The 26,187-nt window shown below is 41.9% G+C and overlaps 1 protein-coding gene across 1 annotated transcript in view; it reads right to left on the minus strand.

The window, feature by feature from the left end:
- Positions 1-3,291: 3,291 nt before the first annotated feature.
- Positions 3,292-26,187, minus strand: part of ntn1b (netrin 1b) — a 48,841-nt gene continuing 25,945 nt past the window's right edge. The window contains exons 3-7 of the mRNA XM_082531246.1: positions 23,604-23,792; positions 16,417-16,566; positions 15,269-15,322; positions 12,935-13,009; positions 3,292-5,965 (exon numbers count right to left, since the gene is read on the minus strand). Of these exons, the coding sequence (XP_082387372.1) occupies positions 5,646-5,965; positions 12,935-13,009; positions 15,269-15,322; positions 16,417-16,566; positions 23,604-23,792 (788 nt within the window). The 3' untranslated portion in view covers positions 3,292-5,645. The remainder of the gene's footprint in view (positions 5,966-12,934; positions 13,010-15,268; positions 15,323-16,416; positions 16,567-23,603; positions 23,793-26,187) is intronic.

A 26,187-nucleotide genomic window follows, 5' to 3' on the forward strand; every position in this document is an offset into this window, starting at 1 on the left:
TTTACTATTTTTTCCCCAAAGTGTTGGACTACTTTGAGGCCAGTTGGGTTTAAGGACCTTGGAGCACGCTGTGTCTCTGTAGACTTTTAAAATATGTGGAAGTTACATAGCCCCTGATGTGATGTTGTTTCAACATTGCAGACAGCCACAGTGGTCTCATAATGGCAGCTGGTTACCTTTCGGGGAAAAACAAGGGGGCAAGGAACAATACGGAAAGGCAATAAATTCAAACCGTCTGGTTGTTTTTATGGGCTCGGTCTGATAAAGAAATCAGGGTCTTTTCCATCCTGTTGTCATCAGCAGACATATAGGATATACTGCTCGTCATGGGACTTTTTAGCCACTTGCTGTTTCCATTTCCTGCACAGCACATAACCGAAGGCCAGCGGGCCACCCTGCCACCAAAGCTACAACCTAAGCCTGTTGAGCTATCAGAAACACCCTGCTTGGCTTTGTTTTCCGAGGAGGACAATGGCTGAGGGATTCGTCTGTGTGGAAAGTTCCAAGTTGCTGCTGCTGTGAAAAACCCGACCCCGCCGTTAGGTCGACTTTGGGTAACTTCCACGCACAAAACTATCGTCATATTGTGTCTGTGTGTTTGTTGTTCCAGCCTCATCTTTGTGCATACTGAGAGGGAAGTTCACACACGCCCAGATCTCTTTTCAGCTCTCCCATCCCGCCCAAATCATGAGAAAAACTACAGTCCAGCGGTCTCTCTCTTGTGCAACGCTCGGACTCCGAAAGAGTCTGTTGGTGGAGTGAGATTGTTGGTGTTTTCAGGCCTTTATGACCTCGCTAACAGAGCAGTCAGGGAGCTCGAAGCATACCTTTAACAACAAAACCTAATAGACTTTGACGATGCATTTATCCACTGAGCTCCTCATATCTTGCTCTTCTCTCCTCTTTTTGCCATTGGAGTGATTCTGTTTCTAGTGATCCTGGTGGCCTTATATTAATGGAGAACACAGCTTAAGCTTTCAGCACTCGTTGTATAATTGGTTGGCCCCTTCGGAGTGTTTTGCACTGGGCATTGGAGGAACAGTATATCAATACCCCTCCATGAGCCAAGACAGATGGACTCTCATTTGGACCAGGTTCAGAATAGTGTGCTTTTGTGTAAAAAAAGCTCCCGTAGGAATAAGTTAAGGGTTTCCACCGAATCCAAAACCTCCCAGCTACAACAATAACATCTGCGGTTTGGATTAGACACGTTGGTGATATCACCCTTTTTTAGTAATTTGCCTGCAGAATCTTACAGCCAGTCGTTATTGTCTGTGAAGTCTATCGAGGCACAGGATCCAACACAAATGATCTGCGCTGCAGGACACGGTTCAAGTTCTTTGGCAGCGGCCGATGTTTTCATTTATTTGCTGCTAATGCTTTACTATTGGCTTCACATTTTTCTGTCACACTGACACCTCAGTTTAAAGAAGTCACGTCTTCGGAAAAACGAACCAAATCCTGTAGATTTAAAACAACGTAGCAACGCGATCGTTTTTCAGATACTTTAATTATGTAAATGTAATGTAATCTTTGACAACGGGAATATACTTCAACAAAAACGAGACACTATAATTTGTAAGTGCTTACTTTTCTGTACAGCATAGAAATGCTCCTTGGCTCCACTCAGTTGTTTGTAGCAGAGAAAATATGATAGTAATTTGTACACAATATGGACAAAAGTACTGCCACCTACACTTTACACCTACATGAGCTGCTCAGCCATGGAAATCCATGCATGAAGCTCTTGGCACACAGTTTTTGTACTGATGTTAATGATGTTAAAGATGTGGAACTCTGTAATTTTACGCACTAAATGCTTCTGTAACGTTACACGGTCCGACACTTTGTGGCTGAGTTGCTATGGGTCCTAAATGCTTTGCAACAGAGACAGTATAAAAGATGCACGTAGCTGCTATGACATCACCCACTAGTTTTCTTAAGTTGCATTTTGAACCCTCGACATGAGAGTTTCCTCCAACATAACTGCAACAAAACCCTGGATGTGTGAGTCTGGTTATGAAACAGCAAAGTATTTGTGATTACCAACTCGTTTGCCGTTCAGTTTGATACCACACATAATCCTGCATTTTCAAACATGTTATAACAAAACAGAAAACTGCTATAGGACTGGAAGAGTTTTTGCAACCACAGCTGCTATCTGGTAGCCTGGTTTTTGGCACTTCCAGGCCGGTTTCATTTATCTGAACCAGAAGCTATGTCCATGTTTTATACACTTTATGCTTTGCAATAATAGAACTTAAGCAGAGGTGCTTAATTTTATACACCTGGGGACATAGGACTGAAACATATAAATGATAAATTTAAGATATGTAACCTAACACGTTTGTCCCTACAGTTTAAGTGTAATGGCACCAAAAAGAAACATCTTCATGGCTCTTATGCACAGTTCCTATACAATACTGTGCAAAAGTCTTGAGCCACCCCTTCATTTCTCTATATTTTGCTAGGAAAATGGGAAATGGGTGTTTTTTTGTTTTTTGTTTGGAGATATCTCCACACATTGATGAAAACACAGCAGACACGACACTGGTTCATTCCTTGAATTAGATCCCATCATTTTTATGCTACAATGATCCACAGGTCAGTGTTAAGTGGCTTAACGACAAAAAATAATAAATAAATAAAAAAGGCCAGTTTGTCTTCAAATGGTTAGGTAAAGATAAACTTTGAAAGACCTTCAGAAAGTCAAGAAAACTTCTGGTCAAGACCACTTTAAAAAATTACAAGTAAGTCCGGCTCTTTGGAAGCAAAGTATAAAGAATAAAGGGGTGAGTTGAGACTTTTGCACATGAGTGTAATTTGTTAAATTGATGGCTTTTTATACTCTTTATTCTGTATATTGTGCAATAAATCTCAATAAATGTGCAGCTTTTTTATTGCAACGATATGTCAAGATCTAAAAGCTTTAAACTCAACATTGATGCGAGCATCTGGTATTGGATCTGACAGCTGCAATGTCTACATCAGTATTTTGTCATTATTTAAAATGTAACCCTTTTTAACTACCTGCTGCATTAAAGGCAAATCTGTGTGTTTACCACTTTACTGTGTGTCAAATCCACTTATTCTTATTCCTCCTGAACTCTTTTCCTGTACTTAGCGTGTAACTACCAAATAAGTATTTGCATGAGCTCTCATACCCAAATTATACTTTTGGGGGGCTGTAATCTAGAGTGTTACCAGAATGGAAAAATCTACAACTTTATATTTGGCAGGACTTTCAGGAACATTTTATTGTGTTAGATTCTTCTTCTTATGTCTTGCAATGCAAAATTCATGTTACAAAGTGGTTTCCAGTTGCAGCTGAAACTTGAAGCAAATAGTAGGAACTGTGTTGTTGTGTCGTGATAGCAAAAGAAGCTTTTTGATCATAAGAGGAAATAGGAGCTAAACATGCAATTTCAGCAACAGATCCTCATTTGTTTGTTTTTCTTTCTTTTCTTTTTCTTTTCTTTTTTTTTGCACAGCTTTATTTCAAATTAAATTTCAGGTCTGTTAAGCTGTTCAATAGCCAAACACGCATCAATCATTTTCATTACAGCCGTCTAAAATCCAATGTAAAAGTAAAAAATAAAAGATCGACAGCAAAACACCACAAAAGCCACATTTTTTTGTCATGTGTCATTAAATATATTCATTTTCGATAAACATAATATATTAGTATTACAAGACATTACACAACCATTTGCAATGGACACTGCTAAACAACATTTACAAGCCAATGTATTAACATGAGCAGATAATTATTCTGATATAATATCCATGGAGAACAAAAGTCTGGCGGGCCGTACCTTTCTGCAGATGCCTGCAGGTTGAAAAATGTCGGTACAGCTGAGTGAGCGAAGACTTTGTAAAAACTTTGTAATCAACAAATACATACAGTATGATGCACAGAGTACTGAGGTGTACCCGTGTATTTACGTCAAAGTGTACATGTGTGTATTTGGGTGTTGCTTGTGTGCGCGCGTGTGTGTAAATTCAGTCCAAGTTTCTCTCAGTGTATGTGTGTGTGTGTGATTGTGTGTGAGAGAGAGTATGTGTGATCCCCTGGGTGCACAACATGAGAAATTTGTCTGACATTCATTTGTTTGTCTTTTTCTTTTATTAAGCCTCTAGTATTTAAAAAAAAAAAAAAAAAACTCTGGTTAATTTCACATGGATAGATCTAGTTAATGTTTTAACAACAACAAAAAAGTAATACTATACAGCTATATAACATGTAGACAATCGGTCATGCCTTTTTGTCCAGTACCAAGTCTTAACGATGAAATTCAGTCCTCAGAAAGTCGTTTTGAGGTGAAGAATATTTTACACAGTGTGCTAAATAAACATCTGTGATATTTTTTTTTTATCACTCCACAGGTTATTTTCCCACAACATTGAATATTGTGTACAAAGTAAATGTGTACATAATTCACAATCATCATTAGCCAGTCAGCTACAGTAAATAGTGAGCATGCAGTTTGTCAGTGGTATGAGGTTTGCTTGATAGGTCAATATCTCTCTCTCTCTCCCCTTTATTTAATGAGGTGAAATAGTTCACTTCATCAGTTCTCCCACTGGGAAATGCTTGGGAAGTCCAACTTACAATTAGTCCTTTATTAAAGAAAAAAAAAAAACTACATTCTGACTCCACTGTAGTTGTGATTTATACAGGGTTGTTACAGTCCACCAGAAACATCAGCCTATGGAGTCATGAGTGAGGCAAGCGGGGTTTCTACTAGCTATACATTCTATTAAATGGTAAAGGCTTGTTTTTTTCCCTTTTTTGGACAGCACTCTAAAAATGTTGGAACATATTTTATATGTTCTTAAACGTCTGACTAGTAAAAATAAGTGCATGGTTGACAAATCTACTCTACACCTACTTGATGCTACGGCATCGTCTACTAAAAATAATGTCTATGTATCCAAATATGGTTACTTTACATTGCAGAGGTCACAACCACAACATACTGTTGATATATCAATAAGCGCTGAGCAAAGGCTTGCTTGTAGTGAGATCATTGTACAGAAAAATGGCATTTTTTTTCTTGTTTTACTGAGGTAACACTCGCCTATGAGCAAGAATGGCACTATAAGACAACAATTACCATTTTTTCACTTGTATCTGAAACTTTTTTGCTAACGTTTGGCAGGTTGTGGAGAGAAATTACGGCCGTGCTATAAGTCTTCATTGAACTAGACAATGATTTTTACACCACAGTGGAAAAAGATCCTCTGAAGACACAAACAGGGTGACAGAGAAGATGTGTCACTCTTTAAAAACTGAGCAAGGGGCTTTAATAAAAATGCATTGTGGGTAAAATGATCAGGGTGAGACATATCTGTAACACTAGGTGCAAACTCTGCAATAATACAACAAAACAACCGCTGAAAGACAGACTGTTGAATGAGCTCCTTCACAACTGTTCCTAAAGAAGAAAACACTAAACTCTTCGCTCCAGCTCAGAGCAGCAGCACTCAGTCATTTCCACATTTCTCCTACGTATTACCTGTCTCTCTATTTTTAATTCTTCCAGTTTTTTTTTCATCCATCCTTATCCCTCGTCCTTGATTTCATCCCATCAGAGGCCTAATTCTGCCTCTGACTCTTTTTTCCCTCTCCTCTGCAGATACTTTTAGCACTTCCCCCTCTTGTCGCGCTGTTGGAACTTCCTCAGCCTGCGGCCCCACAGGTCCTTCCAAGGGATGAGGAGGCTTCCCTTGTCGGCAACTACGCCGCTCTGCCCAGGGGAGTCGTCGTCTGTACCCAGGAGCAGGTACTTCCTTCCGGGCTTAATCTTGGGACATTTGCAGGCCACGTCCTTGGCGCGCACCCACAGCAGCTGGTCTCCACGACGGATGCGGTGCTCACCTTGTTTGTAGATAGAAATGATGTTGACCGTGAACTTCCACCACTCGCCTGCCTTGTCACCCTTAAGAACGTGCACTTGAACAGCTGGTTTAAGAGAAAAGCACAGGTTAAGTCACCCACAAGAAAAAGTGATTCAAGTCATATAGTAATATAGTAATATAGTGTGGATATCAGCACCCCTTGTACTGGTTAAAATCTAAATATCTGGCTAAAATTACAGGTAAATGTCAAATTCTTTACCAAATTCAATGCAAACCAGCAGGGGTGTGTCTACAGCCGAGGTATGGGGTGCACCATTTAACTGAACATATAATCCCCAACACCAATTAAACATTAAAGATGTATACGCAATAATTGCAGCCCAATAATATCCTGAAGAAGACTGTAAAAAGTGTCATGTTACATGAGTACATTTAAGGTACTTTAAGTATATTTCAATATACTAGTATACAGTGAACTATTGGGGCACTTAAAAAGGATTGTATCTTATACTTCTTTTCTACTTTTCAATAAAGTATCCATCAACAAGGCTATTTTCAAATTGTTAAGCAGGTCTGCTTTCCTGATAACAAATATGCAATAGGATGCATGGCTGCATAACTTGAAAATTGTGACTTGTATACATGTTTTCCACGTTGAAGTACATTAAAAATTTCTGACTAAATAGTTTGATTTCCTGTGGCCCCTCTGGTGCATTCTCAGTCACTCCCCAGTTTAAAAGTCCTGGAAACAACCCAGTGACAGAAAAACATATTGTAACAGTGTCAACTTGTATAATATAATTATAATTATATAATTATATATCAAATCGACTTCTATAAGTATACACTACAGCAAATAGAGCCCTTCAAAATTATTTTAAATGACCACATTTGCCTTGAGATGAATTAGTGAAGTGGAAAAATAGTGGGAATGATTGACAAGCACCTTCTATTTCAACAGCGTTTATATATCATTGCATGAAAGGGTGAATAAAAATGTCTGTTTGAACCCAGTAATCTGCAGCATATCACAGGCCCCTCCCTTCATCTCTGACCTAGGACCTTTCCTTTTCGTGCCCCTGAGCACACTCCCTATTACAGCAACAGTTTCCACAGCACTCCCTGACTCCCTTTGCACTACGCTTTCTGATGTAGAACATCTGAAAGCACGCATCGGCATAAAGGGCACGGAGGCATTTTACTTTTAGGTGGCCAAGCTGGGTTAAAGAGAGAAGAAATAGGATATAGGGTTCTCTAATTCTCTTTTCAAAACATAACTGGCCAAAAAAGAAGTTTTATAGGAAAACACCACATCTGCTAGTAATATAACTTCTGAAACAAATGCTTTTCAACTGGTCTTTCAGGTGTTAGATCTGAACATCTAAACATGGACGTCCTCAGGCTAAATCAGGCCAAACCTGGTAACTATTGGTGCACCACTTGCAAGTGAATTCATACCAGGATGTGACTCGAGCTCCACTCGCTGACGCTTTCTTGTGTAGATTCTCCATCAAACAAGCAGGTAATTACTGCATCACTAAGATAGCAGCAAGAGCTAAACAGCGAAGACGCCGGAGCTAATATGTCCTTCAAGTGAAGGACTCTTCCTGGGAGGGAGGGTTAGCTTGGTATGCATAGTATATCATCTAAGCTCCAGATTCTCAAAGAGAGGCCCGCGGGTGGTTCATCAAGCAATTATATTCTGCTTTTCACACATCAGTTGAATTATAAAACAGCAAACCATGAATTGGAATCCCTAAATTGTCATCATATTGATGGAGCTTGGATTTAGAAATGACTAACTATAGAGTGCTACTGAGATGTATGGAAAGTTTGTACACTTGTCCTCTTGGTCGATGTCCGTGCAAGCTTCTCCCGTGCCAGTAAGGACGCTTTTTAGCACCTAAACACAATCTAATCTGGACAAGACTTCATTAGATTCCATATAATGCTCATTTGTATACCCAATTTAACGCTGTGTCAGCTAATGCGTTACCTCTGCAGTTTTATAATAATAACAAAATAGGGTTTACTTTCTCTGTTTTTAAAGCAGGTTGGCCTTATAGTCGCCTTTCTGGCTTAACACGATCACTTTCCGTGTTCATCGCCCGTCTTATATCGCTGCCAAGAATGCAGAGAACTGAAGGAGTGGGGTGTTTAAGTATGTGTGTCGATGCATGGTGTGAGCAAATTGCACACAATTTCAGAAGAAAGAAGGTTTGTTGGGCTGAGTAGAGGGAGCTCTCACAGCCCCGCCATTCATCGCAGCCCTCTCCTTCATCCAGACACATAAAGGGTGTGTGAGGAGGAGGAGGGGGAGGAAAGGAGGGGCCACTATTTGTCTTCGCAGCCACAGAAAAAGTTCCAGCAGAATCGGGATGTGTTTCCGACCTCATGAGCTGTCCGGGTTCTGCTCCCAGAGCCCCATCCAACTTCGCAGCGTGAGAATCCAGTGGAGATAGCGCTCTCCTCCCCAGAGCTGCTGTGCTCGACTCATTGGAGGAGACTCTGTCAGGCGCAGTCTCTCTGTCAGGGTCTGCCTCTCTCTCTTTCTCTCTCAAGTATGTTTTCAGTCTTTGCGACGTATTCAAACACACACAAATCCACACACACCTTCTGCCACTTGGTTTGAGCTAAATAGACAGCACAGAGGGAACGGGAGCACGGGGTCAAGCAATCTATTACAAAATAGCGCACACTGTTTGGTGAGGCAGACTGTGAGAGGAAGTGTAAGATGATCCTGCAACTCGCACAATGGCTGCCAACCGAGCCTCCCTCTCACAGCCAAACTTCCCACTGGGTTTATCTTCTTTGGGTGTGCTGCGACTTGACACTGCGTGCCACCAACAGGCGAGGGCTAATGAAATTAGAGCTCGCTTAATTACCGTGCAGAGGCCCCTGTCCCCTCTGGTTATCAGCTGAGTGAATGATCAGGGACCTGTTACCCTCGGGTGAGCGAAGAGAGGTGGCCAGCTAGGCTGGGAGGCCCTGCCTTTGAGCACCATCCCGGAGCGTCGGTAAACACGCGGCCCTTTGATTCATTGTCCTCCCTGTGGCAGGGAGAAGGGAGGGTATGTGTGTGCAGAGGAGGGTGTCAGGCGAGAATATAATCCCTTTATGTCCTCCGTCTCCGTAGCTACGGCAATGATGAAAAACAAAAATTGAATAAACAAAACATATTTCTTTTTCTCCGGGGTGGCAATCCGTCACCGTCTGGTTAATTTACCACCTGTTTGCGCCCCGAGGAATGCTCTGTGCCGGCGGAGTGCACAACTGTGTTTAAACAGAGGGCCCCTTCCCGTGACCCCCGGGGGGCCTGCATCGCCACTCACACATGGGGGTGCCCCCCCCTCTCCGAAGAACAGAAAAGAGACTCAAAAACCCCACAAAAGCGAGGCGACAGGCCTGAGAAATGAATTAGACCACGGCAAAGGAAATGCATGCTAAGCAATGATGTCTGCCATAATGTCCCAGTGCCGCGCCGCCAGAATCATCTGCTTCCAGAGTTTTTTTCCGCTTTTTTTTTTCTTTTTTCTTAATGAACGTGGCAGATTTTTAGCTGCACGGCCTGTCTCAGCTCCAGTAACTAAGACTTAAGTCAAGGGAAATATGAATAATAGCTAAATTTGGCTCAGTAGCAAAATGTCACAAATGGACTGAATTATTGTCTTCCCAACTGTAACGGGCAGGGGCGGGGGGTCAAATACAGTTGAGCAATTTACAGTTGGATGCTGTTTAAAGTGTAACTGATGACGTTTCACCAATGATTTTGATTGAAAGACGCATTAGTCAGCTCTGACAGAGATCAACGTAACTGGAAAGGAACGGCTCTCAGCAGCCCTGATCAGGACAAACTTTTTGCAGCAACCAGTTTTTGCATGAATTGACATGAAGTTAGTTTTAGTGAGTTAACTAAAAACTGGGTGGTTTACCTTTTCCGGATAATGTGCTGAAACTTTTTGTGTATCTGTCTCTGTTGTTAACAAATGTGGTTCCAGTGATAACAGATAATGGATAACAGTGTGACTGATTAGCATTGCTGAAAATCTGCATTGAATCATTTACCATGTAGATGAAGGGAGAGATAGAGTGAAATTAAATAACTGCATATGTTATTTTGTCTATTTTATCACCCCACCACTGTGTGGTTGTGGTTTCTGCTTCATAATGGACCTGCATCATTAATCATCAAAACATCAAATATCCTGCAGCCAGTTTTAACACAGTGATAGTGATATTTATATACACCTGGCACTGCCGTGTTAACGGTTTGTTGCAGCCGCTTCGTGTCCTGCACATTCACTGACGACATAATTTGATTTCTGTGTATTTTGGCCTCCCTTATAGTTTGTGATTTGCTCTGAAATTGCAGTAGGTTTTGCAAAAAGCTTCAGAATAACCAGCCTGGGCAAAGCGTATGTGAGTGTGCATGTTTGTGCATCTCTTTGTCTTTTACAAACTCTGCTGCAGGGGTGCAAAGCTGCTATAATTTTAACATAGTTCAGACATCCATACTGTGATTCTTTTACAACTGGTTGTATATATATGGCTTTTACCCAGTACAAAATAGTGAGAAAGCAATGCATCCTAAACAGTTCCTAATCTTCACATCTAAGCATTACTTTCTGTGAGATATAATAACTAACCTCATGTTGTGTTTCAGCCTTTTAAAATCACCAAAGTGATTAGATCACCCTTTTTGGATGTCAAGAACAATATCAGACTCACATCTGCATTGTAAATTTTTAGCTGGAGCCAAAAGCCAGTTAGCTTAGCTGGCTATTAAGAAGAAGAAAAAAGCTAATTTGTGGAAAACAAAAATCACAAATTATAATGTGCATGAAGTGATCAAATTAAATTCAGGCAAGTCACAAAGTGAAGCTTAGTCACTATCCCAGAAGATCAGCTAGCATCAGCAAATTCCATGTTGGATATCTATTTAAGCTGCTGTAGCCTGCACATAATCGCAGTGCATTTGCATGCCACTTTGCAACCCACCTGAACACCAGCCCCACCTTTTGTGCTGTGACTGACTTAATCAGTATCAGGTCTGTTGATTCCTGTTTTGTCTTGCTGCTTCCCCCTCCTGCTTTCAAAGTATTTGTGTCAAAAATGGTAACAGATCCACTGCCAAATCCAAATTACCGTGCATGGAAATAACAATCTTCCTTTAACTATAATGATTGATTAAATTATTAAATTTCCAGTTTTCGGCCAAAGTAATCTATTGCAAGCCAAGTTCAACTCAAGCCAGACTTTCTTCACGTTAGCTGGCTCCACAAAACCTAAAACCCCAGTAAGAGACAACCGTGATGGTTGGGCTTACGAAGCCCCAGCTTTCTCTTGTTAGGCTTTGTGTGTGCTCACATAAAGTGAGACTTCTGTCTAATTTAGTCAAAAGAAACAGCTTGCGTAGGGCTGTGAAAAAAACTCAGTTATTTTGGCAAAAAGCAACAGAGGTGCTACAAAAAAAAGGCCAGATCAAAGTAAATTTCACATTACTGACTAAATATTCACTACTAATACTAATAGGCCATAATGGATTAAAATCTTGCAGTGCCCACAATGTCCCTCTGCTCAAGATGGCACATGTGCAGGTGCACCAGACGTTTTCTCATGAAATTGAGCTCTACGGCATCAACTGGACCCATTGTGTTTATAGGCAGCGAAATGGTGAGCATGACCCAAAGAACACCATCCTCTCAGTCAAGCACGGAGGTGGAAACATTATGCTTTTGGACATTTTTCTGCTTAGGGTACAGGATGACTTAAATTAAAGGGCAAATGTATCCTGAAATGGATGGGTCTTCCAGCATGATAGTGACAGAAAACATACCAACTAAGGAGTGGATAAAGAAGAAGCACAATACGATCATGTAGAAAATTTGTGCGCTTCCAAGCAACAGCAAAGAAAACGAAAGGATTTAGAGTTTCTGTAAAGATCAGTGGGCCAAAATCCCACCTGAGATGTGTTCAAACCTGGAGAATAAGTACTAAGTGATGTTTTGCTTGAGGATCAAATACTTATTTCAATCAATGAAATGCAAACAAATGTATAACTTTTAAGTAATGTGGGTTTTTTTTTATGGTTTATTGATTGATATTCTGTCTCTTTGCATCAAAATGAAACTACCATAAAATATTTGACACTGTGCATTTCTTTGAAAGTGAGCAAATTTGCATATTCAGCAAAGGACCCTTTCATTACTTTCTCCACTGTATAGTTCCAAATGTTTGTATACGTACTTTAAATACTTTTTTGTTACAATATGACGTTTTTAACATATCATACTTTTGCTGACATATTAATTTTGTCCCATACTTTTCTCATACCTCACACTTTTTGATGACTGGTTCTAATCATGTAAGACCAGTAACTCGCACCAGTGTGCCAGTTGCAGCATCATCTGACCATCCACATTTGCGTTCAGGTATGGATCCTGTACGCATTTACATTTTCAAAACATCCTCTATTTCCTAACAAACACACTCTTTTAACACAAACATCTGGTATGAAGTCAGGCTGAGTGTGGTGACTGGCCAACTATTTTTATATCGCTATAGCCACGCAACTGCACAAGCAACTTTAATAAGTGACTTAATCAAGGTTAAACACCCACGGTGACCCATGCTAATGGTAATTCTGATGTATACGCACCTTCAAACGAGTCTCTATTGTACTCATGAGGGATAAGAAAAAGAAATATGTCACAAGCGTGATGCGATCAGATCAGCTGAATCAGCATAATAAATGAGCAATTACAACTTGACAGAATGTTGGCTGACGGTCACACATCTTGAAAAGCTTAATTTTCAGAAGAGTGCTTTTTTTTTATAAACCTTTTTTTTCCAGGGGTCAAACATGTTAACTTGAGTGCATGGAAACTCTCAGAGAGAGCAGAGATGGTTTTATATTAGTGGACGTGTTCTAAGGCTATTTAAAATAACCTAGCAGTAAAGCACAAAGACCAGCTACATGGTGTGGACTGGCTATGCTCCGGATCAGATTAATTGAGACATTTGACCTTGTGACATCTGGCGGGGCATGTTCCTGTGTGCTGGGCTCACTCACCGTAGTCTTTTTTACAGTATTTCTTCAACGTGATCTTCATTTTGCCCTTGGAAACTTTACAGTGAGATTCACAATCTGAGGAAAAGAAGACAGAGAAGGGGAAGGAGTTTACGAAAATGTTTTAAATTTACATTCGCAGCATGTGAGCATCGTCAGACAGGGCTTCAGATGGATGACCTTCACATTTAGTCCCTTACGTCACGCTCCTTGTGCCCCTGGGGTCTTAAGGATGCTTTCAAAGTGCCACTGTGAAGCAGATTACAGCTTACACAGATCCTCCTGTGTCCGTCAACACGCTCCTACTATACGCCTCCCATGTTTTTCCATTCCAGCCCGTTCCCTCGTCACTGTCCTGGCATCCCTTATGTCAGCTCTGAGGGCTGCTGAGGTCACTCGTGCACAAGAGAAGGTCGCAGGGGGGGAATTAACCGGAGACCTACCAGACATTAGTGGGGACCCTTAGCACACTCTAAGCCACATGAGGCGAGAATGTGAATACTCTATAAGGCTGGCCGGGGCTAAATGTTCTGGATCCCTCCAGAGAGTAGCAGTGACAGAGAAGCTCACAGACTTATGATTAATGTCTCAGCAGCGTCCCCCCCCCTGCACTTTTACCTCACTGTATGTGAACGTGGGTTTGAGCGCCATGGGGCTTTATCGATGGCCACTCTGGTGTGCTGTCACCCCGCCAGGTACCTTTTGTAATGAGGAAGGTGGTGGTGGGACCAGAGGCCAAACTGAAAATTGAAATCATTTGTTCCCTCCACTTTCCACTGACTGACACAAATTGGAAGCAGACCATCTCCAAGTGTACCCCCGCCGCCCCCTCCCACTTCCCACTCTGCCTCTCACAGAGCAATAAGCCTTGTGCTCCTTTCTCTGGGGGGATGGGGGGGTGGGGGGTGGGAAAGCTGGGCTGGGCAGTCTGAAGAGAAAGGAGGGGGGCAATTGAGAGAGAGGGGGAACCTTTCAGCTTGCCTGAATATGGACAAACTTCATTATTTCTTCCAGCCCTCTGTCCAGTCTTCCCCTTTCTTCCCCATTATACTCTGTGTGAATGAGGTTGCCTGGGTAATGATGGAGAAAGAAAAAAACACCCCTCTCCTCCCTCTCAAAAAAAAAGGAGAGAGAGAGAGGGAGAGGAAAAAAGAGCGGTTTGGTACGTGGGATGAGGATTGAATTCATGTATGTAGAGAAAGCATTTCTGCTGGAATTCCTGGCTGGTTTCTGGGTTGGCGGGAAAAATAAGAAAAGAGGAAATCCCAAAGTAAATGAATCTGACGAGTCCATATCGAGCGTGCCTGATTTCCATGTAAATGAAGTGGTGGTGGTGGTGGGGCTCTTTATCTCCTGCAGGCCCCTGGGGGCCTTCATCATACCTTTCTTTGATAGCTGACGTTGCCCATTAGCCCCTTAGCGCAATTGCTGCTGTGGGCCATTACACCCACGGCACTCATTAAGGTCCAATCTCCTGCTGTGAGGACAAACGCCCCCTTTGTGTATCTCTGCAGCAGTGCCACGTTCTTTCTGCGGGGTCCCCGGGGACCACACTGCTCCTAATTTGGAGGGTGGTGTCTGTTTGGAGTCTCTGACAGGAATCCAAACTCCACACAGCCTCGGCAGTCACTATAGCAGGAAGTGGGGCTCGCAACAAAGCACGCTGAAGTCAGTGGCGCCACTCTCGTCAGACGCTGATCGATGATCAGAGGTGACTCAGCCTATTTAAACAAACCTGGATCACGGTGAAAACTCATTAATATGCTGAAATTTATTTAAGCTGCTGTTGGTTATTTAAGAATAATTTGAAATAGGACAGAGCTTCCCCAAAAACTGCTGCACATACTAGCGTGGCACATGATCCAATGCCAGCAGCCTGACATGGAGATTCTTGTCAGAGCACATGAACAATAGGTTCAGGCAGAGCTTCACTGCTGGTACAGCCAGCCTTGATTGAAATACAAACTGGTGCAAATGAAGCATGTAATCAGATTAGGGCCGAAACCCCGGGGAGGCTGCTGGGCAGGCTGGGAATACGGGCAACAAGGCCACAGGGAGCACTGGCAAAATATCTGGAGTTTACATCAGCATCAGTCTGACCTCGCCGACGTGCGTTTAGCTGAGGAGCGTGGAAAGATGTGCGTGTGCTCAAAATGCACTTCTGATTTCACGCATGGAGGAACAGTTGGCTTAGTTAAAAAAAAATCCCACCCACGGTGATACATTAACATAGCTGAATTAATATAAATGAAAGGGCAACAGCAGCTTGAAAACAGAATATGTAGTAAAAAAAAATTATTATTTTAAAAACGACACAAAATCTCTTTGGTTACTCACCTGTCGGCTCCTCATAGCTGCTGTAAGTCGCTGTCGGAGATGCAGCTGGGATCTCTGTGACAAAGTAAGGAGCACAGTGAAGAGACAATTTTCTCTGCAGCCATATTGTTCTGTATATTGAATAACGATAATTCCAACTGTGAGAACATGAAGGAATTTCCAAGTGCCGTCGGACACGAAGCTGATTTTGACACACAGATGTACTGAAAAGATTTCCTATTAATGTCCTGCTCCCTCCTGACTCTGGTATGTTGTAGGTACAGTGAGCCAAGGCCGCTGGTCTCGTTAAACTCGGAGCTGGCAGCGATTTAGATATATAACAAAAATTTAATATCATACTATTAAAACCAAAAGACATTATCTGAAAAAGTTACAAGAAACCAAATCCATTCTACTCTACTAGCTGAGTCTCTTCCAGCTTTTACACCACATTTGTAACTGCCCCAGCAAAATTAAAGAGATCCTGGTCCAGCTGGTTTGCACTTTGAAATTATCTCTGTGAATTCTGGCCAAACACTCTTACTGTACAAACACCACTGCTCCACTTCCACACATGGGCTTTATCAGAAATGTCAACCCTGTTAGCACAGGGGACAATCATTAGGGTGTATACGTCCACCGTGGACGTTGCTGTTGTCTTATCTGTTCATACCAGCCACCTACGATGTCCCGAGCTAAAGCAGCTACTAGTGACCCATCTTTGCTTTTGTGAGACGTTGGTGTTTACTGCCAAGGGCCTGGAATCTGCCAGGGGTAGATACAGCCAATAAACATATCAGCCATCAATCCCTTGGATTCATTCCGGGGGATTTACTGCGAGTTAACGGCCTCGAAGGCAAACAAGGCCATATTAGTCAAGCTGTAATCGTCTGTTTATCCAGACTCAGGCTTAAACAGCCAAATATCTATCCAAAGTGATGGAACAAGGGGATAAAAATAACATGGGATGAGAGACAGAGAGCAATGGATTCATGGATAAAAAGGCACGGTCTGTCCTTTTCAGGTCCTCTCTGTGAGGCAACCTGGGTGTCACCACCTCCAATTAGAGGTGCAGGAGGTGATCTGGTTAAAGGTGTGCTTGTAGCAACATTTAAAATGAAAAAGAAACACAATATTTGATAAATGAAAGTGGTAGAAGTAGCCCTTACTGATACAGGGGGCTATGGGAGAGCGGCTCTGCTGGTAGCCCTTGGCACAGCGGTTGCAGGTGATCCCCGTCACGCCGTCCTTGCAGGGACACTGGCCTGTTGTCTGATTACACGTCTTCCCTGCTGCTCCAACTGGATGGCAATCGCATGCTAAAGAGGGAAGAAGAGCACCAAGCTAAACTGTACACAAGTAAACAACTTGCAAGTTAAAAAAGAAAAAGAAAGGAAACACGAGCGGTTAAAAGTAAAAAACAGATATCAGCTTACAAATGACTACAGCATGTCTCGGGCCTGTCCTCTGCTGACTCTACATATTCTATACAATAAAAAAGTCATCTTAGCACTAAAACCTAGTAAGAAATCATTCGCATTAGAGGAGGCTGTGTTTTGCTTCCAGACCATCACAGATGGGGAACTGGGCCCTGCACCAGCATAAAACCTCAATCAAATTACACTGCTTCCCTCCGCCCATTACGACCATAAGATTCTTCATTAGGTCTGCTTTGGAAGGCACGCAGAAGGGTAAATAACTTGATTAATTACAGTGTTTCACTTTCACCGCGCAGCACGACACCAAATGTTTGGCATGTGCGCGTCGCGGATGTGTCTGAGCGTGAGGGCAGGGAGCTCCTCGCGAGTCGGCTTTGAGTCCTCTGCTTCGGTGCGATCAGACAGGCTGTGCGCTCTTCAGATTGAGTTTCCAATGTAAAGCCTTTTGGCAAAAGGGCTCCTTGCAAATACTGCCTGAATAATGTTTCCCAGTAATGGACGAGTGGAACGCACTTCAAAGTGTGTTTAAGCTTTTAGTTGGGAGGATCGCACGTTAAATGTGAGAAATTTGTTCTGTGTGTGTGTCACTGCCAAACTTTTACTATAAAGCCAGTGTTTGAAGTTGAAGCCCAACCTCCCTATTAGTCCTGCATGTGTACCAGCAGAGTCATTCGAAATTTGCTTGAAGTGGTCCAGTAGACGTTGCTTTTTACTTGGAATTTATGGAGCTTTATGAACATTAGGGGATGCTTATTAAATCTTTCTTTAAGAAAGCCTAACGTCTTTGTTTTTCTTCTGCCTCATTCGTATCATATAAAAGCTTCTGCCAGTTTGCTGAAATAAAACCAAATGGTGACATTTTTAGGGATCTACCTCTTTTCCCCTCCAAGAAATCAACACCAGTGTGTTTTTCACATAAATCCAAGGGATGGTCGTTTAACGGAAACCATAGCTGCAATAAAATGATCATCACATAAGCTAACGATAAAAATTAACAATGCGATGGAGAGATGTTTTGTTTCAGTCGAAACATTTCAACCAGCTTAGTTTTCTTTTGACTGCTACTGTATGTTTGCATGTATATACTGCAAAATATCAGTTCATACAAATAAAATTTCAAGCTAGTATGGGAACAAAGCTAAACTGTAACTTCTGGTTTCTGCTCCACAAGTAATTAAACCTCATTTCAAAATCCTATTGACTTTATGACAACACTGATTAAAATCCAGGCTTGGAAGAGGTCTTTTGTCAACAAATGCTGTGAGACTTGCTTCATATGTCTGGATAAAGGCTGTAATCAAAGACTCAAACAATCCAACTTCGTTATTTATTCAATAATTCAGGTTTTTGCAGGAGTTAATTAACAAAATTTCCCATGAGCAACAGACCACAGGGAGTTAAATGTCACTTTGACAAAAGAGTTCATGAGCAGGTTGTGGCTTTGCTTCAGATACTAATAACAGCAGGATGGAGACAAGCATGTTGTCGTTTTCAGGGCGCAGAGAGTAAAGCCAACAACTAAAAGACATTGAAATATGACTTTGGAGGAGAGCTTTGGTGAATTTTATGGATATAACTTAAGATCCAGGGCAAGCAATAGAAGCAAGTATCTGGATGATGACTTTAAAATTAAAGTGGCTCTAATTTATTTTGCTGCAGTGTAAAAAAAAGAGAAAAAGCCTAATTTTTTCATGAGAGATTGTAATTTTATTATGGTGTTTAAGTGGATTAATGAATCTTCCACACACTAGGACAGAGTTGCTAATTGTAAGAGGAAACTCTCTTTAGCACATTTGAGTACACTCATGCTTTAAAGGTACTTACACAACATTATGACCAGGAGAAGTGAATAACACTGATTTTCACTTCATCCTGGCACCTGCGAACATTATGTACTCAAAGTTTATGTGTTAGAAGGAGGAAAATTGGGCAAATGTAAGAACTTGAGAGAGTTTGGCAAGGACCAAACTGTGATTGCTACATGAGTAGGTTAGATCATCTCCAAACCTGCAGCTCTTATGGGATGTTCTCGGTCTGCAGAGGTCAGTATCTTTGAAAGTGGTCCAAGGAAGGAACAGTGGTGAACCAGTGACTGGGTCATGGGCGGGCAAGGCTCTCTGATAGCATGAGAGTAGCAAAGGCTGACCTGTGTGGCCTGATCCAACAGATGAGCAACTGTAGCTCAAATTGGTGATTCTCATAGAAAGGCATCAGAATACATCACGGTTTGTTGTGTATGAGGCTGCATAGCTGCAGACAGGTCAGGGTGCCCACGCTGACCCCTCCCCACCACTGAACACACCAACAATTGACATATGAGCATCAGAACTGCAGCACTGAACAATGGAAGAAGGTAGCCTGGTCTGATGAATCACATTTTCTTTACATCACGTAAATGACTGGCTATGTAGAAACACCTGACACCTGCACGATGGGAAGAAGGTAAGCCAGCAGAGGCAGTGCAATACTTTATTTAATATTCTGCTGGAAAGCATTGGTCCTGCCATCCATGTGGATGTTACTTTGAGACTTCAGCATTGTTGCAGGCCATGTACACCCTATCATGGAAACAGTACTTTCTGGTGGCTGTGGCCTCTTTCAGTAGGATAGTGGACCAAAAATGGTTCAGGAATGATTTGAGGAGCACAACAAAAAGTTTGATGTTTCCTCCATTTGCGTTAAAGCCTGTTGTTAGTTTTGGAGAGTTTTAAGCTATTTCAGTATTTAAACAGAAGAATTTACCATCAGTACCTTTAAAGATGGCTGCACGAGGTGACGAATGACATCTTTAATAGTTCAAAGTAGAAATTGGGGTTCTTCCAAGTCTAGTTTACATCTCCTGTAGCTCGGTGGTGTCAGATTTGTCAATCATGCTGCTTACCTCTGTTGTTGTAGGTGAAGTAAGCCTCATTAGCTTAAGCTGGCTAGCAGTGCAGTTACTCATTGCTAATGAGGGTCTTTAAGTCTGCCACTAATATGAATGTCTTAATCTTGTAAAATTATTTCAGACTTCTATCAAAGAAAGAATTCAGCTAAAGATTCAGAGTGATCATTATAGATGTGCCTAAACTGCCTGCTAACAATAACACTAACGCTGAAAGCAAGTAAGCATATTTCCTAAATATTATTTTTCTGAATCATATTTATTTAAGTAGTTGTAGACTTGACTCGAAACTCTTTAAGGTTTCCAAATCAATATTTGATCTAAAACTGTGTAAGCGGAAGGATAGGCTAGACTGTATATTAACCACTGGAAAACTACAGTACTATTGCCCTCATAACAGGTGTTAAATACCGGAAACATGACTTAATTTCATGAATGGTTACTGAATGGTTTAGGAGGGAAGGGGGGGTACGATGCAGTGAACCATGTACCAGTTCCATCTCTCTGGACTCACCGTGCCTAGTTAAATACTTCTAGGCTGCCAACCGTAGGAGGTAATTCGAGAAAAAACAAACTGTTAGGGGCGGGCGGCGTGCGCTGTGGTTCTCCATGAGCCACGTTTACACTGCGCTTGATGAGGGGTGAAGTTGTTAATCTGGGAAATAAAGCATGAGGCATTCCATGTAGCTATTGGAAAAGTAGGCACAGTATAAGGAAGAGCCTGTTTTTTTTCCCACTAAACCTCCAAGCAAATTATTGGGAGGAATGTTTTTTGTTGAGATGTGAAGTATTTTGGGGGGTGGAGGGGGAGCAGGCGGGCGCAGGAACGGAGAATGAAAGCAGACTTCCTCCTGGCTGTGTTGGCGCTGCGCTGTATTTCCTGTCCAACAACAGCAGAGTGGGATGGTTGGCTGAATTGAACAATAAATATAGCGGTTTTTAACTGATGTCACATCACCGTGTTTTTGTCACCTGAGGAGTAAGGCAGCAATCAGGCTGTTTGGGTTTGATTCCAGAGCAATGAGCAGCACACGTGAAGGGGATGGGAAGAAGGGCTTCAAGTGTTCAGGTTACAGTACAGCTGTTTGTAAAGACTTTGGAAAGATGTATGGGTGTTGCTTCACCATTAGGCGCAGTGAGAACCTCTGTTAAAATAACCTGCTCTTAGCTCTGACCCCCTGAACTGAACAACTCCCCAAATATAGCCTGAGAAAATGTTTATGCTGCGCAGATGATCTATCAGGCTTCAGTTCGCCTCATGCAGCAAGCTCTGTTTGAGGGTGTCTCTGATATAAAACGCCTCTATAAAACGCATTTGTGGGCTCGGCTTCTCGTGCATTCGCTTTCCTTTCATGCGAGCTGGAGAAGTCTGAGTGAATTAGGACAGGAAGCTGTTGTGGCATGCAGTAGGAAATATCACGTTGCTGTTCCGGTGTTTTGATAGCCAGCGGTGTACCAAGGATAGGGGCACCAGAGGATAGGCATTTCAAGACTTTGTCACCAGCCAATCAGAGCTCAGCGGTGGATGTGGCTGAAGACCACACTATGAGCATCTATCCAGAGTTTCTCATTTGTCATTAGTGTGTGGGAAGAGGTTGGAGATTAAATGCACAGAGGCAGGGTGAAATATTGTTTAAACAAAGCATGCTGAGGCACTGCTGTAAAGTTAGTAAAAAATTACATTATTTGTTATCCAGACTTTCCATCCAAAAGGCAAACTTTAGCCCGACTGATTACAGAAATAAAGAACAATGGTCCATGCACTCTTACTGTACATATCTCACACAGGACTGTTTGTGCATCTGTTGAGTATTTTGCTAGTGCATGTGACTGAGTGACAGCAGTTTGTTTGCTCAGGGCCTCTGAGCCAGTCTTTACTCCCAGAGGAGCTGCAAGACAGAAGGAGCTCAGCTTTTGTCCCCCACGCACATTAATCCTCTGCAGCTCGACGTATGTGCTCACACCTGTGTGCGCGTGTTGTTTTTCCTTTCTCCCCGTCCACATGCGTACGTGCATTGGAAGTATGAATGGAAGAGAGGGACGATTAGCGAGCTGTTTTCACCGCTCCACTCAGTGGATCAGCTCGCACCTTTGCTTTGTTATGTTTGTCTTGTCAGGGATTCACTGAGAACCTCAAATATCTGGGGAGCTGCAGGGGTCCTTTCATCGACACCAAGACAGGTGTGTGCTTTACTCGAAACTTTTCAACGAATTCTTGTCATACCTGAGCATGGTGAAGAGTGAGTGTATAAACTATTACAAAGAGCCTGGTTTTGGAGGTTACAGTTTCTATAAAAACTACATCTTTCCTTTTTTTTGTGATTTTTGTAGGCATTTTTTTGTAGTATTTCTTGGCCAAATTTGTATTACTTAACTTAAGTTTCATTTATTTTTTTGGTAGCATCTCTTTTAAAGGGCTGGGATTTCTGGATCCAAACATAGACTGTATATAAAAGATAGTCGCATACCCAGACATTGGTGGTGTGGGCATGTGGTGGTTTTTTCACACTTTTTTTGGAGCCAGAAATACCAATAGTCAATAACAATATGATTCTGGGTCATACCTAATAAAAGTCTATTTTGGAGGGTTATCTGGGGAATCCTCACTGGCTAACAACTTGCAATTTCGCAGTGAGATCTGACACACACTGGCTTCAAAAAACCACGTCAGAAACACCCACCTCAACGTTTCAAAACAGGACTTCACAAACCAGTTGGTGACTTCTTGTAGCTGCTTTCATCTTATGCCAACGGGATACTGAACACTGACTCGATGGATGGTTTTTTTAGACAACTTAGATCAGCGGTCCCCAACCTTTTTTGCGCCATGGACCGGTTTATGCCCGACATTATTTTCACGGACCGGCCTTTAAGGCAGCGGTCCCCAACCCCCGGGCCTCGGACCGGTACCAGTCCGTGAGTCGTATAGTACCGGGCCGCGAGAGTTGAGGCTCAGGTGTGAAATGTATGGTTTTTATCGGTTTTCAGCGTTATTTTGTTATCATTTTTATCGTTAACTCGGTTTTCCTAGGTCTTTTCACGTGTGTTATGAATAAATCTTCTGTTTTTCGGTACCGGTACTAGTTTTATTTTGTTGTATTTATCCGCGACACCTTAAAGGCCAGTCCGTGAAAATAATGTCGGGCATAAACCGGTCCGTGGTGCAAAAAAGGTTGGGGACCGCTGCTTTAAGGTGTCGCGGATAAATACAACAAAATAAAACTAGTACCGGTACTGAAAAACAGAAGATTTATTCATAACACACGTGAAAAGACCCAGGAAAACCGAGTTAACGATAAAAATGATAACAAAATAACGCTGAAAACTGATAAAAACCCTGAAAACGATACATTTCACAACTGAGCCTCAACTCTCGCGGCCCGGTACTATACGACTCACGGACCGGTACCGGTCCGAGGCCCGGGGGTTGGGGACCGCTGACTTAGATAATGACATTTAGATAATGTTGGGCTTTTATAATCCAAAGCACACCAACGCCGAAAACATGCTCAAGAGGTCCAGGTCAGTGGTACAGGTGAGTTGAGGTGACACCTAGTGGACATCTCTTTTCAAGCAACCACACCTGAAAGCCCTCAATTTTTGGCTTTAAGCCTTTTTTTGTGCAGCTTACAAGATATGAGATTTTTAGATGTTGCTTACTCAAATCTGTTTCGCCGGCTCTGTAGTGTGGTGGTTTTAAACATTTGCCTAACAAGCGAAACATCCCCAGTTTCATCCCAGGCAGAGATACAAATCCCTTTGGGGATATGTGAGGAAGAGTATCCGGTGTAAAAATCTGCCAAATCAAACACATGGAGCTACCTGCTATGCCAAACCTCGTGATAAGGCAGCAGCCAAAAGTCGCTTACTCAAGTCTGTTTTAAACTGTTGTGTTTCTACTTGTATACATTGTACCAAGCACAGCATTTTTTTTCCTTTTGGAAGACACCTTCAACATGTGTCCAAAGGTTGGTCTTAGAGAAAGACTGAGGATCATTCATATTCCAAGAATTACACCATACCATCCTGTTACCTTTGCAAGCTCTGCGGTGAGAGATGGATTTGGTCATGTCCCTGTAGTAACCCTCCTTGCAGTAGTGACAGTGGCGTCCTGCTGTGTTGTGGCGACAGTTGAGACAGACTCCACCGCTTCTACGGCCGGACAGCTTGTACAGCTCCATGTTAAAACGACAGCGGCGGGCATGCAGATTGCAGTGGCAGGCTGAGTGCATAGAGAGAGAAAGAGAGAGGGAGACTTTCATCACTAATGCAGAAACTCCTACCTTGACATTTTGCAGCTGGGCTAAGCATAATAAGTTCATTACTTCGTTTATTGAATTTAAACAACCCTTTGTGGTAATGCCATTGAAAACCGTTCAGTTTTTCTGATTTTCATGTTTTCACTTTGGTTGCGTGGTTACACAGTCCACTGTCGTTTGACACACTCTAAACCCGTGGACACGCAAAACCAAATGCGGTGTCATCAAGCTAGAAAACAACGCTGTTTTTCTTAGCTCCTGAAAAGGTGACGTTTTAGAAATATGAGCTTGTTATCTGACAGTGACGAACTCAGCACACAAGTTTAAAGACTTTCCAAATTGCAATTATGAGGCAGCCAAATTCAGTCTGAGAAAATGCACTTTCTTAAAAAACATCACAGAGTTCAATCTCCCAGTATGGGTTCGTCAGAGTAAGACGAGGTTATTGAAACAGATGGTGTGCTGTGGTCTGGATTGCAAATAATGAAGCCTCTAAAAGAAACGTCCTGGTTCAAGCTCTGTGTTGCTGGGCCACCTGCTTGTGAATTTAACCTCTGAACTCTGGTGATGTCTGGCAGGAAAACTTTCTTCCGCTCTCCTACGCATCTGAGAGACTTGTTAATATCGACCCCAAGATACATATTGCACTGATGCATTAAATAAAGAATTCATTTTTGAAATCATAGCTCGTGTGAATAAAAATGACATTGTATCTGTTTAATTTATCACACTTTTGTCACTGGTCACACAGTTCAATTCAATTAGCTATTAGATTATTAGCTATATATATAGCTCCGCCATCACGTGATGTCACATGCTGCTGTTTCTGATGTCACTTCCAAGAAAGGAAAAAAAAAAAAAAAAAAAAAAAAAAGATTATTAGCTATAACAAGAAGTGTATCAGAACAAGTATTATTAAACCAAGTACAAGTCACTGAAATGACAGTAATACTTGGTTTAAGCAATTAACAAGCTAGCTATATTGACCTGTGAGCTTGGCTCAAAACACACAAGTGACACAAAGTGTGTTTCCTCCAAGAGCCACTTGAGGCTGCTTCCAAATGTTGAGCAGAAAATTAAGCATGGGGAAAATAAGCATAGGCTAGTACAAGTGTACAGTGTTGATTTTGTATAAATACTTCATTAAATTCTATGAAAATTGTCATAACACTGAGGTATTTATGTCCTAACTAAGCTAACGTGCTAGAGCTAGCATTAACTAATACTGTTTACCTTTCTGGCTCTACCTCCTTGTCCAAAGTAAAAATAAAAAAACAAATAAAAATCAAAATGGCAAGTCAAAACTTTATAAGCATAGTCCATTAAATACATACGGAGCCCCGCAGGGGACATGGGAGAAAAAAAAATTAAGACGGACTTTTGCGAGATCTCGCAAAACAAACTCGGGATCTCGCAAAAGTTTTGCGAGATCCCGAGATAGATAGATAGATAGATAGATAGATAGATAGATAGATAGATAGATAGATAGATAGATAGATAGATAGATAGATAGATAGATAGATAGATAGATAGATAGATAGATAGATAGATAGATAGATTGAGCAGATTGATCAGAAACCCATTGTCAGGCTTTCCTGGTGAGGTAATCATCTTCTCTTCGCCCTTCACCGGACATTCAACCCATATTTGATAAATGAGCAGGATGAAGGCAAATGTGCTTGTTTTCTTTCTAAACCTCTGAGGGCCTGGCGTCCACATATGTGGACATCACATTTTGGGTTATCTAGACCACAATACAAAATTCTGCTCCACGAGGGCCTGATATCTACTTACGAGGATATTGTACTGCCACTGTTCTATTGCAATTTTAAACAAATGTCCTCATATGTGGATCTCAGGCCCTTGTAGAGTATCATCAGGTCCCAATCAGCACAAATAGCAAAGGGAAATTAAAAATGCATGCCATGAAAGAGTTCGGGTCATGGAAGGTTAAGGCAGTCGTCTTTATTTGTTTCACCAAAACGTCACCAGACTAAAGTTTCAGCATAATGTCGGCAGACAGTACATGATTGCTGTAATCTCTGTTTCAGTGTTAGTGCTGGTTTTTCACTTTGGCTTTACTGTATGCACGTCCCTTTTCATTCAGCCCATTTCTTACCGTTCCTTCGCAAACACTGGCTCATGTTTCTGCACATTTGCTTTTCATTTCTTGTTTTGGTGCAAATAACATCTTTAAGGAGTTGCATAATCTTTTCCATTGTTTCCACTAACAGCTCTCTTGCTGGGGCCACGCTTCCTTTCAATTAGCCAGGTACAACAGCTTGTTTTAACATATTTAGATTTGTGCAGGTATTTGTTTCAGACTCGCAGAACACAAAGTGATTCCACAATTCTTCT

This window comes from Aulonocara stuartgranti (assembly GCF_965226115.1).
Source record: "Aulonocara stuartgranti genome assembly, chromosome: 4".
NCBI lineage: Eukaryota > Metazoa > Chordata > Actinopteri > Cichliformes > Cichlidae > Aulonocara > Aulonocara stuartgranti.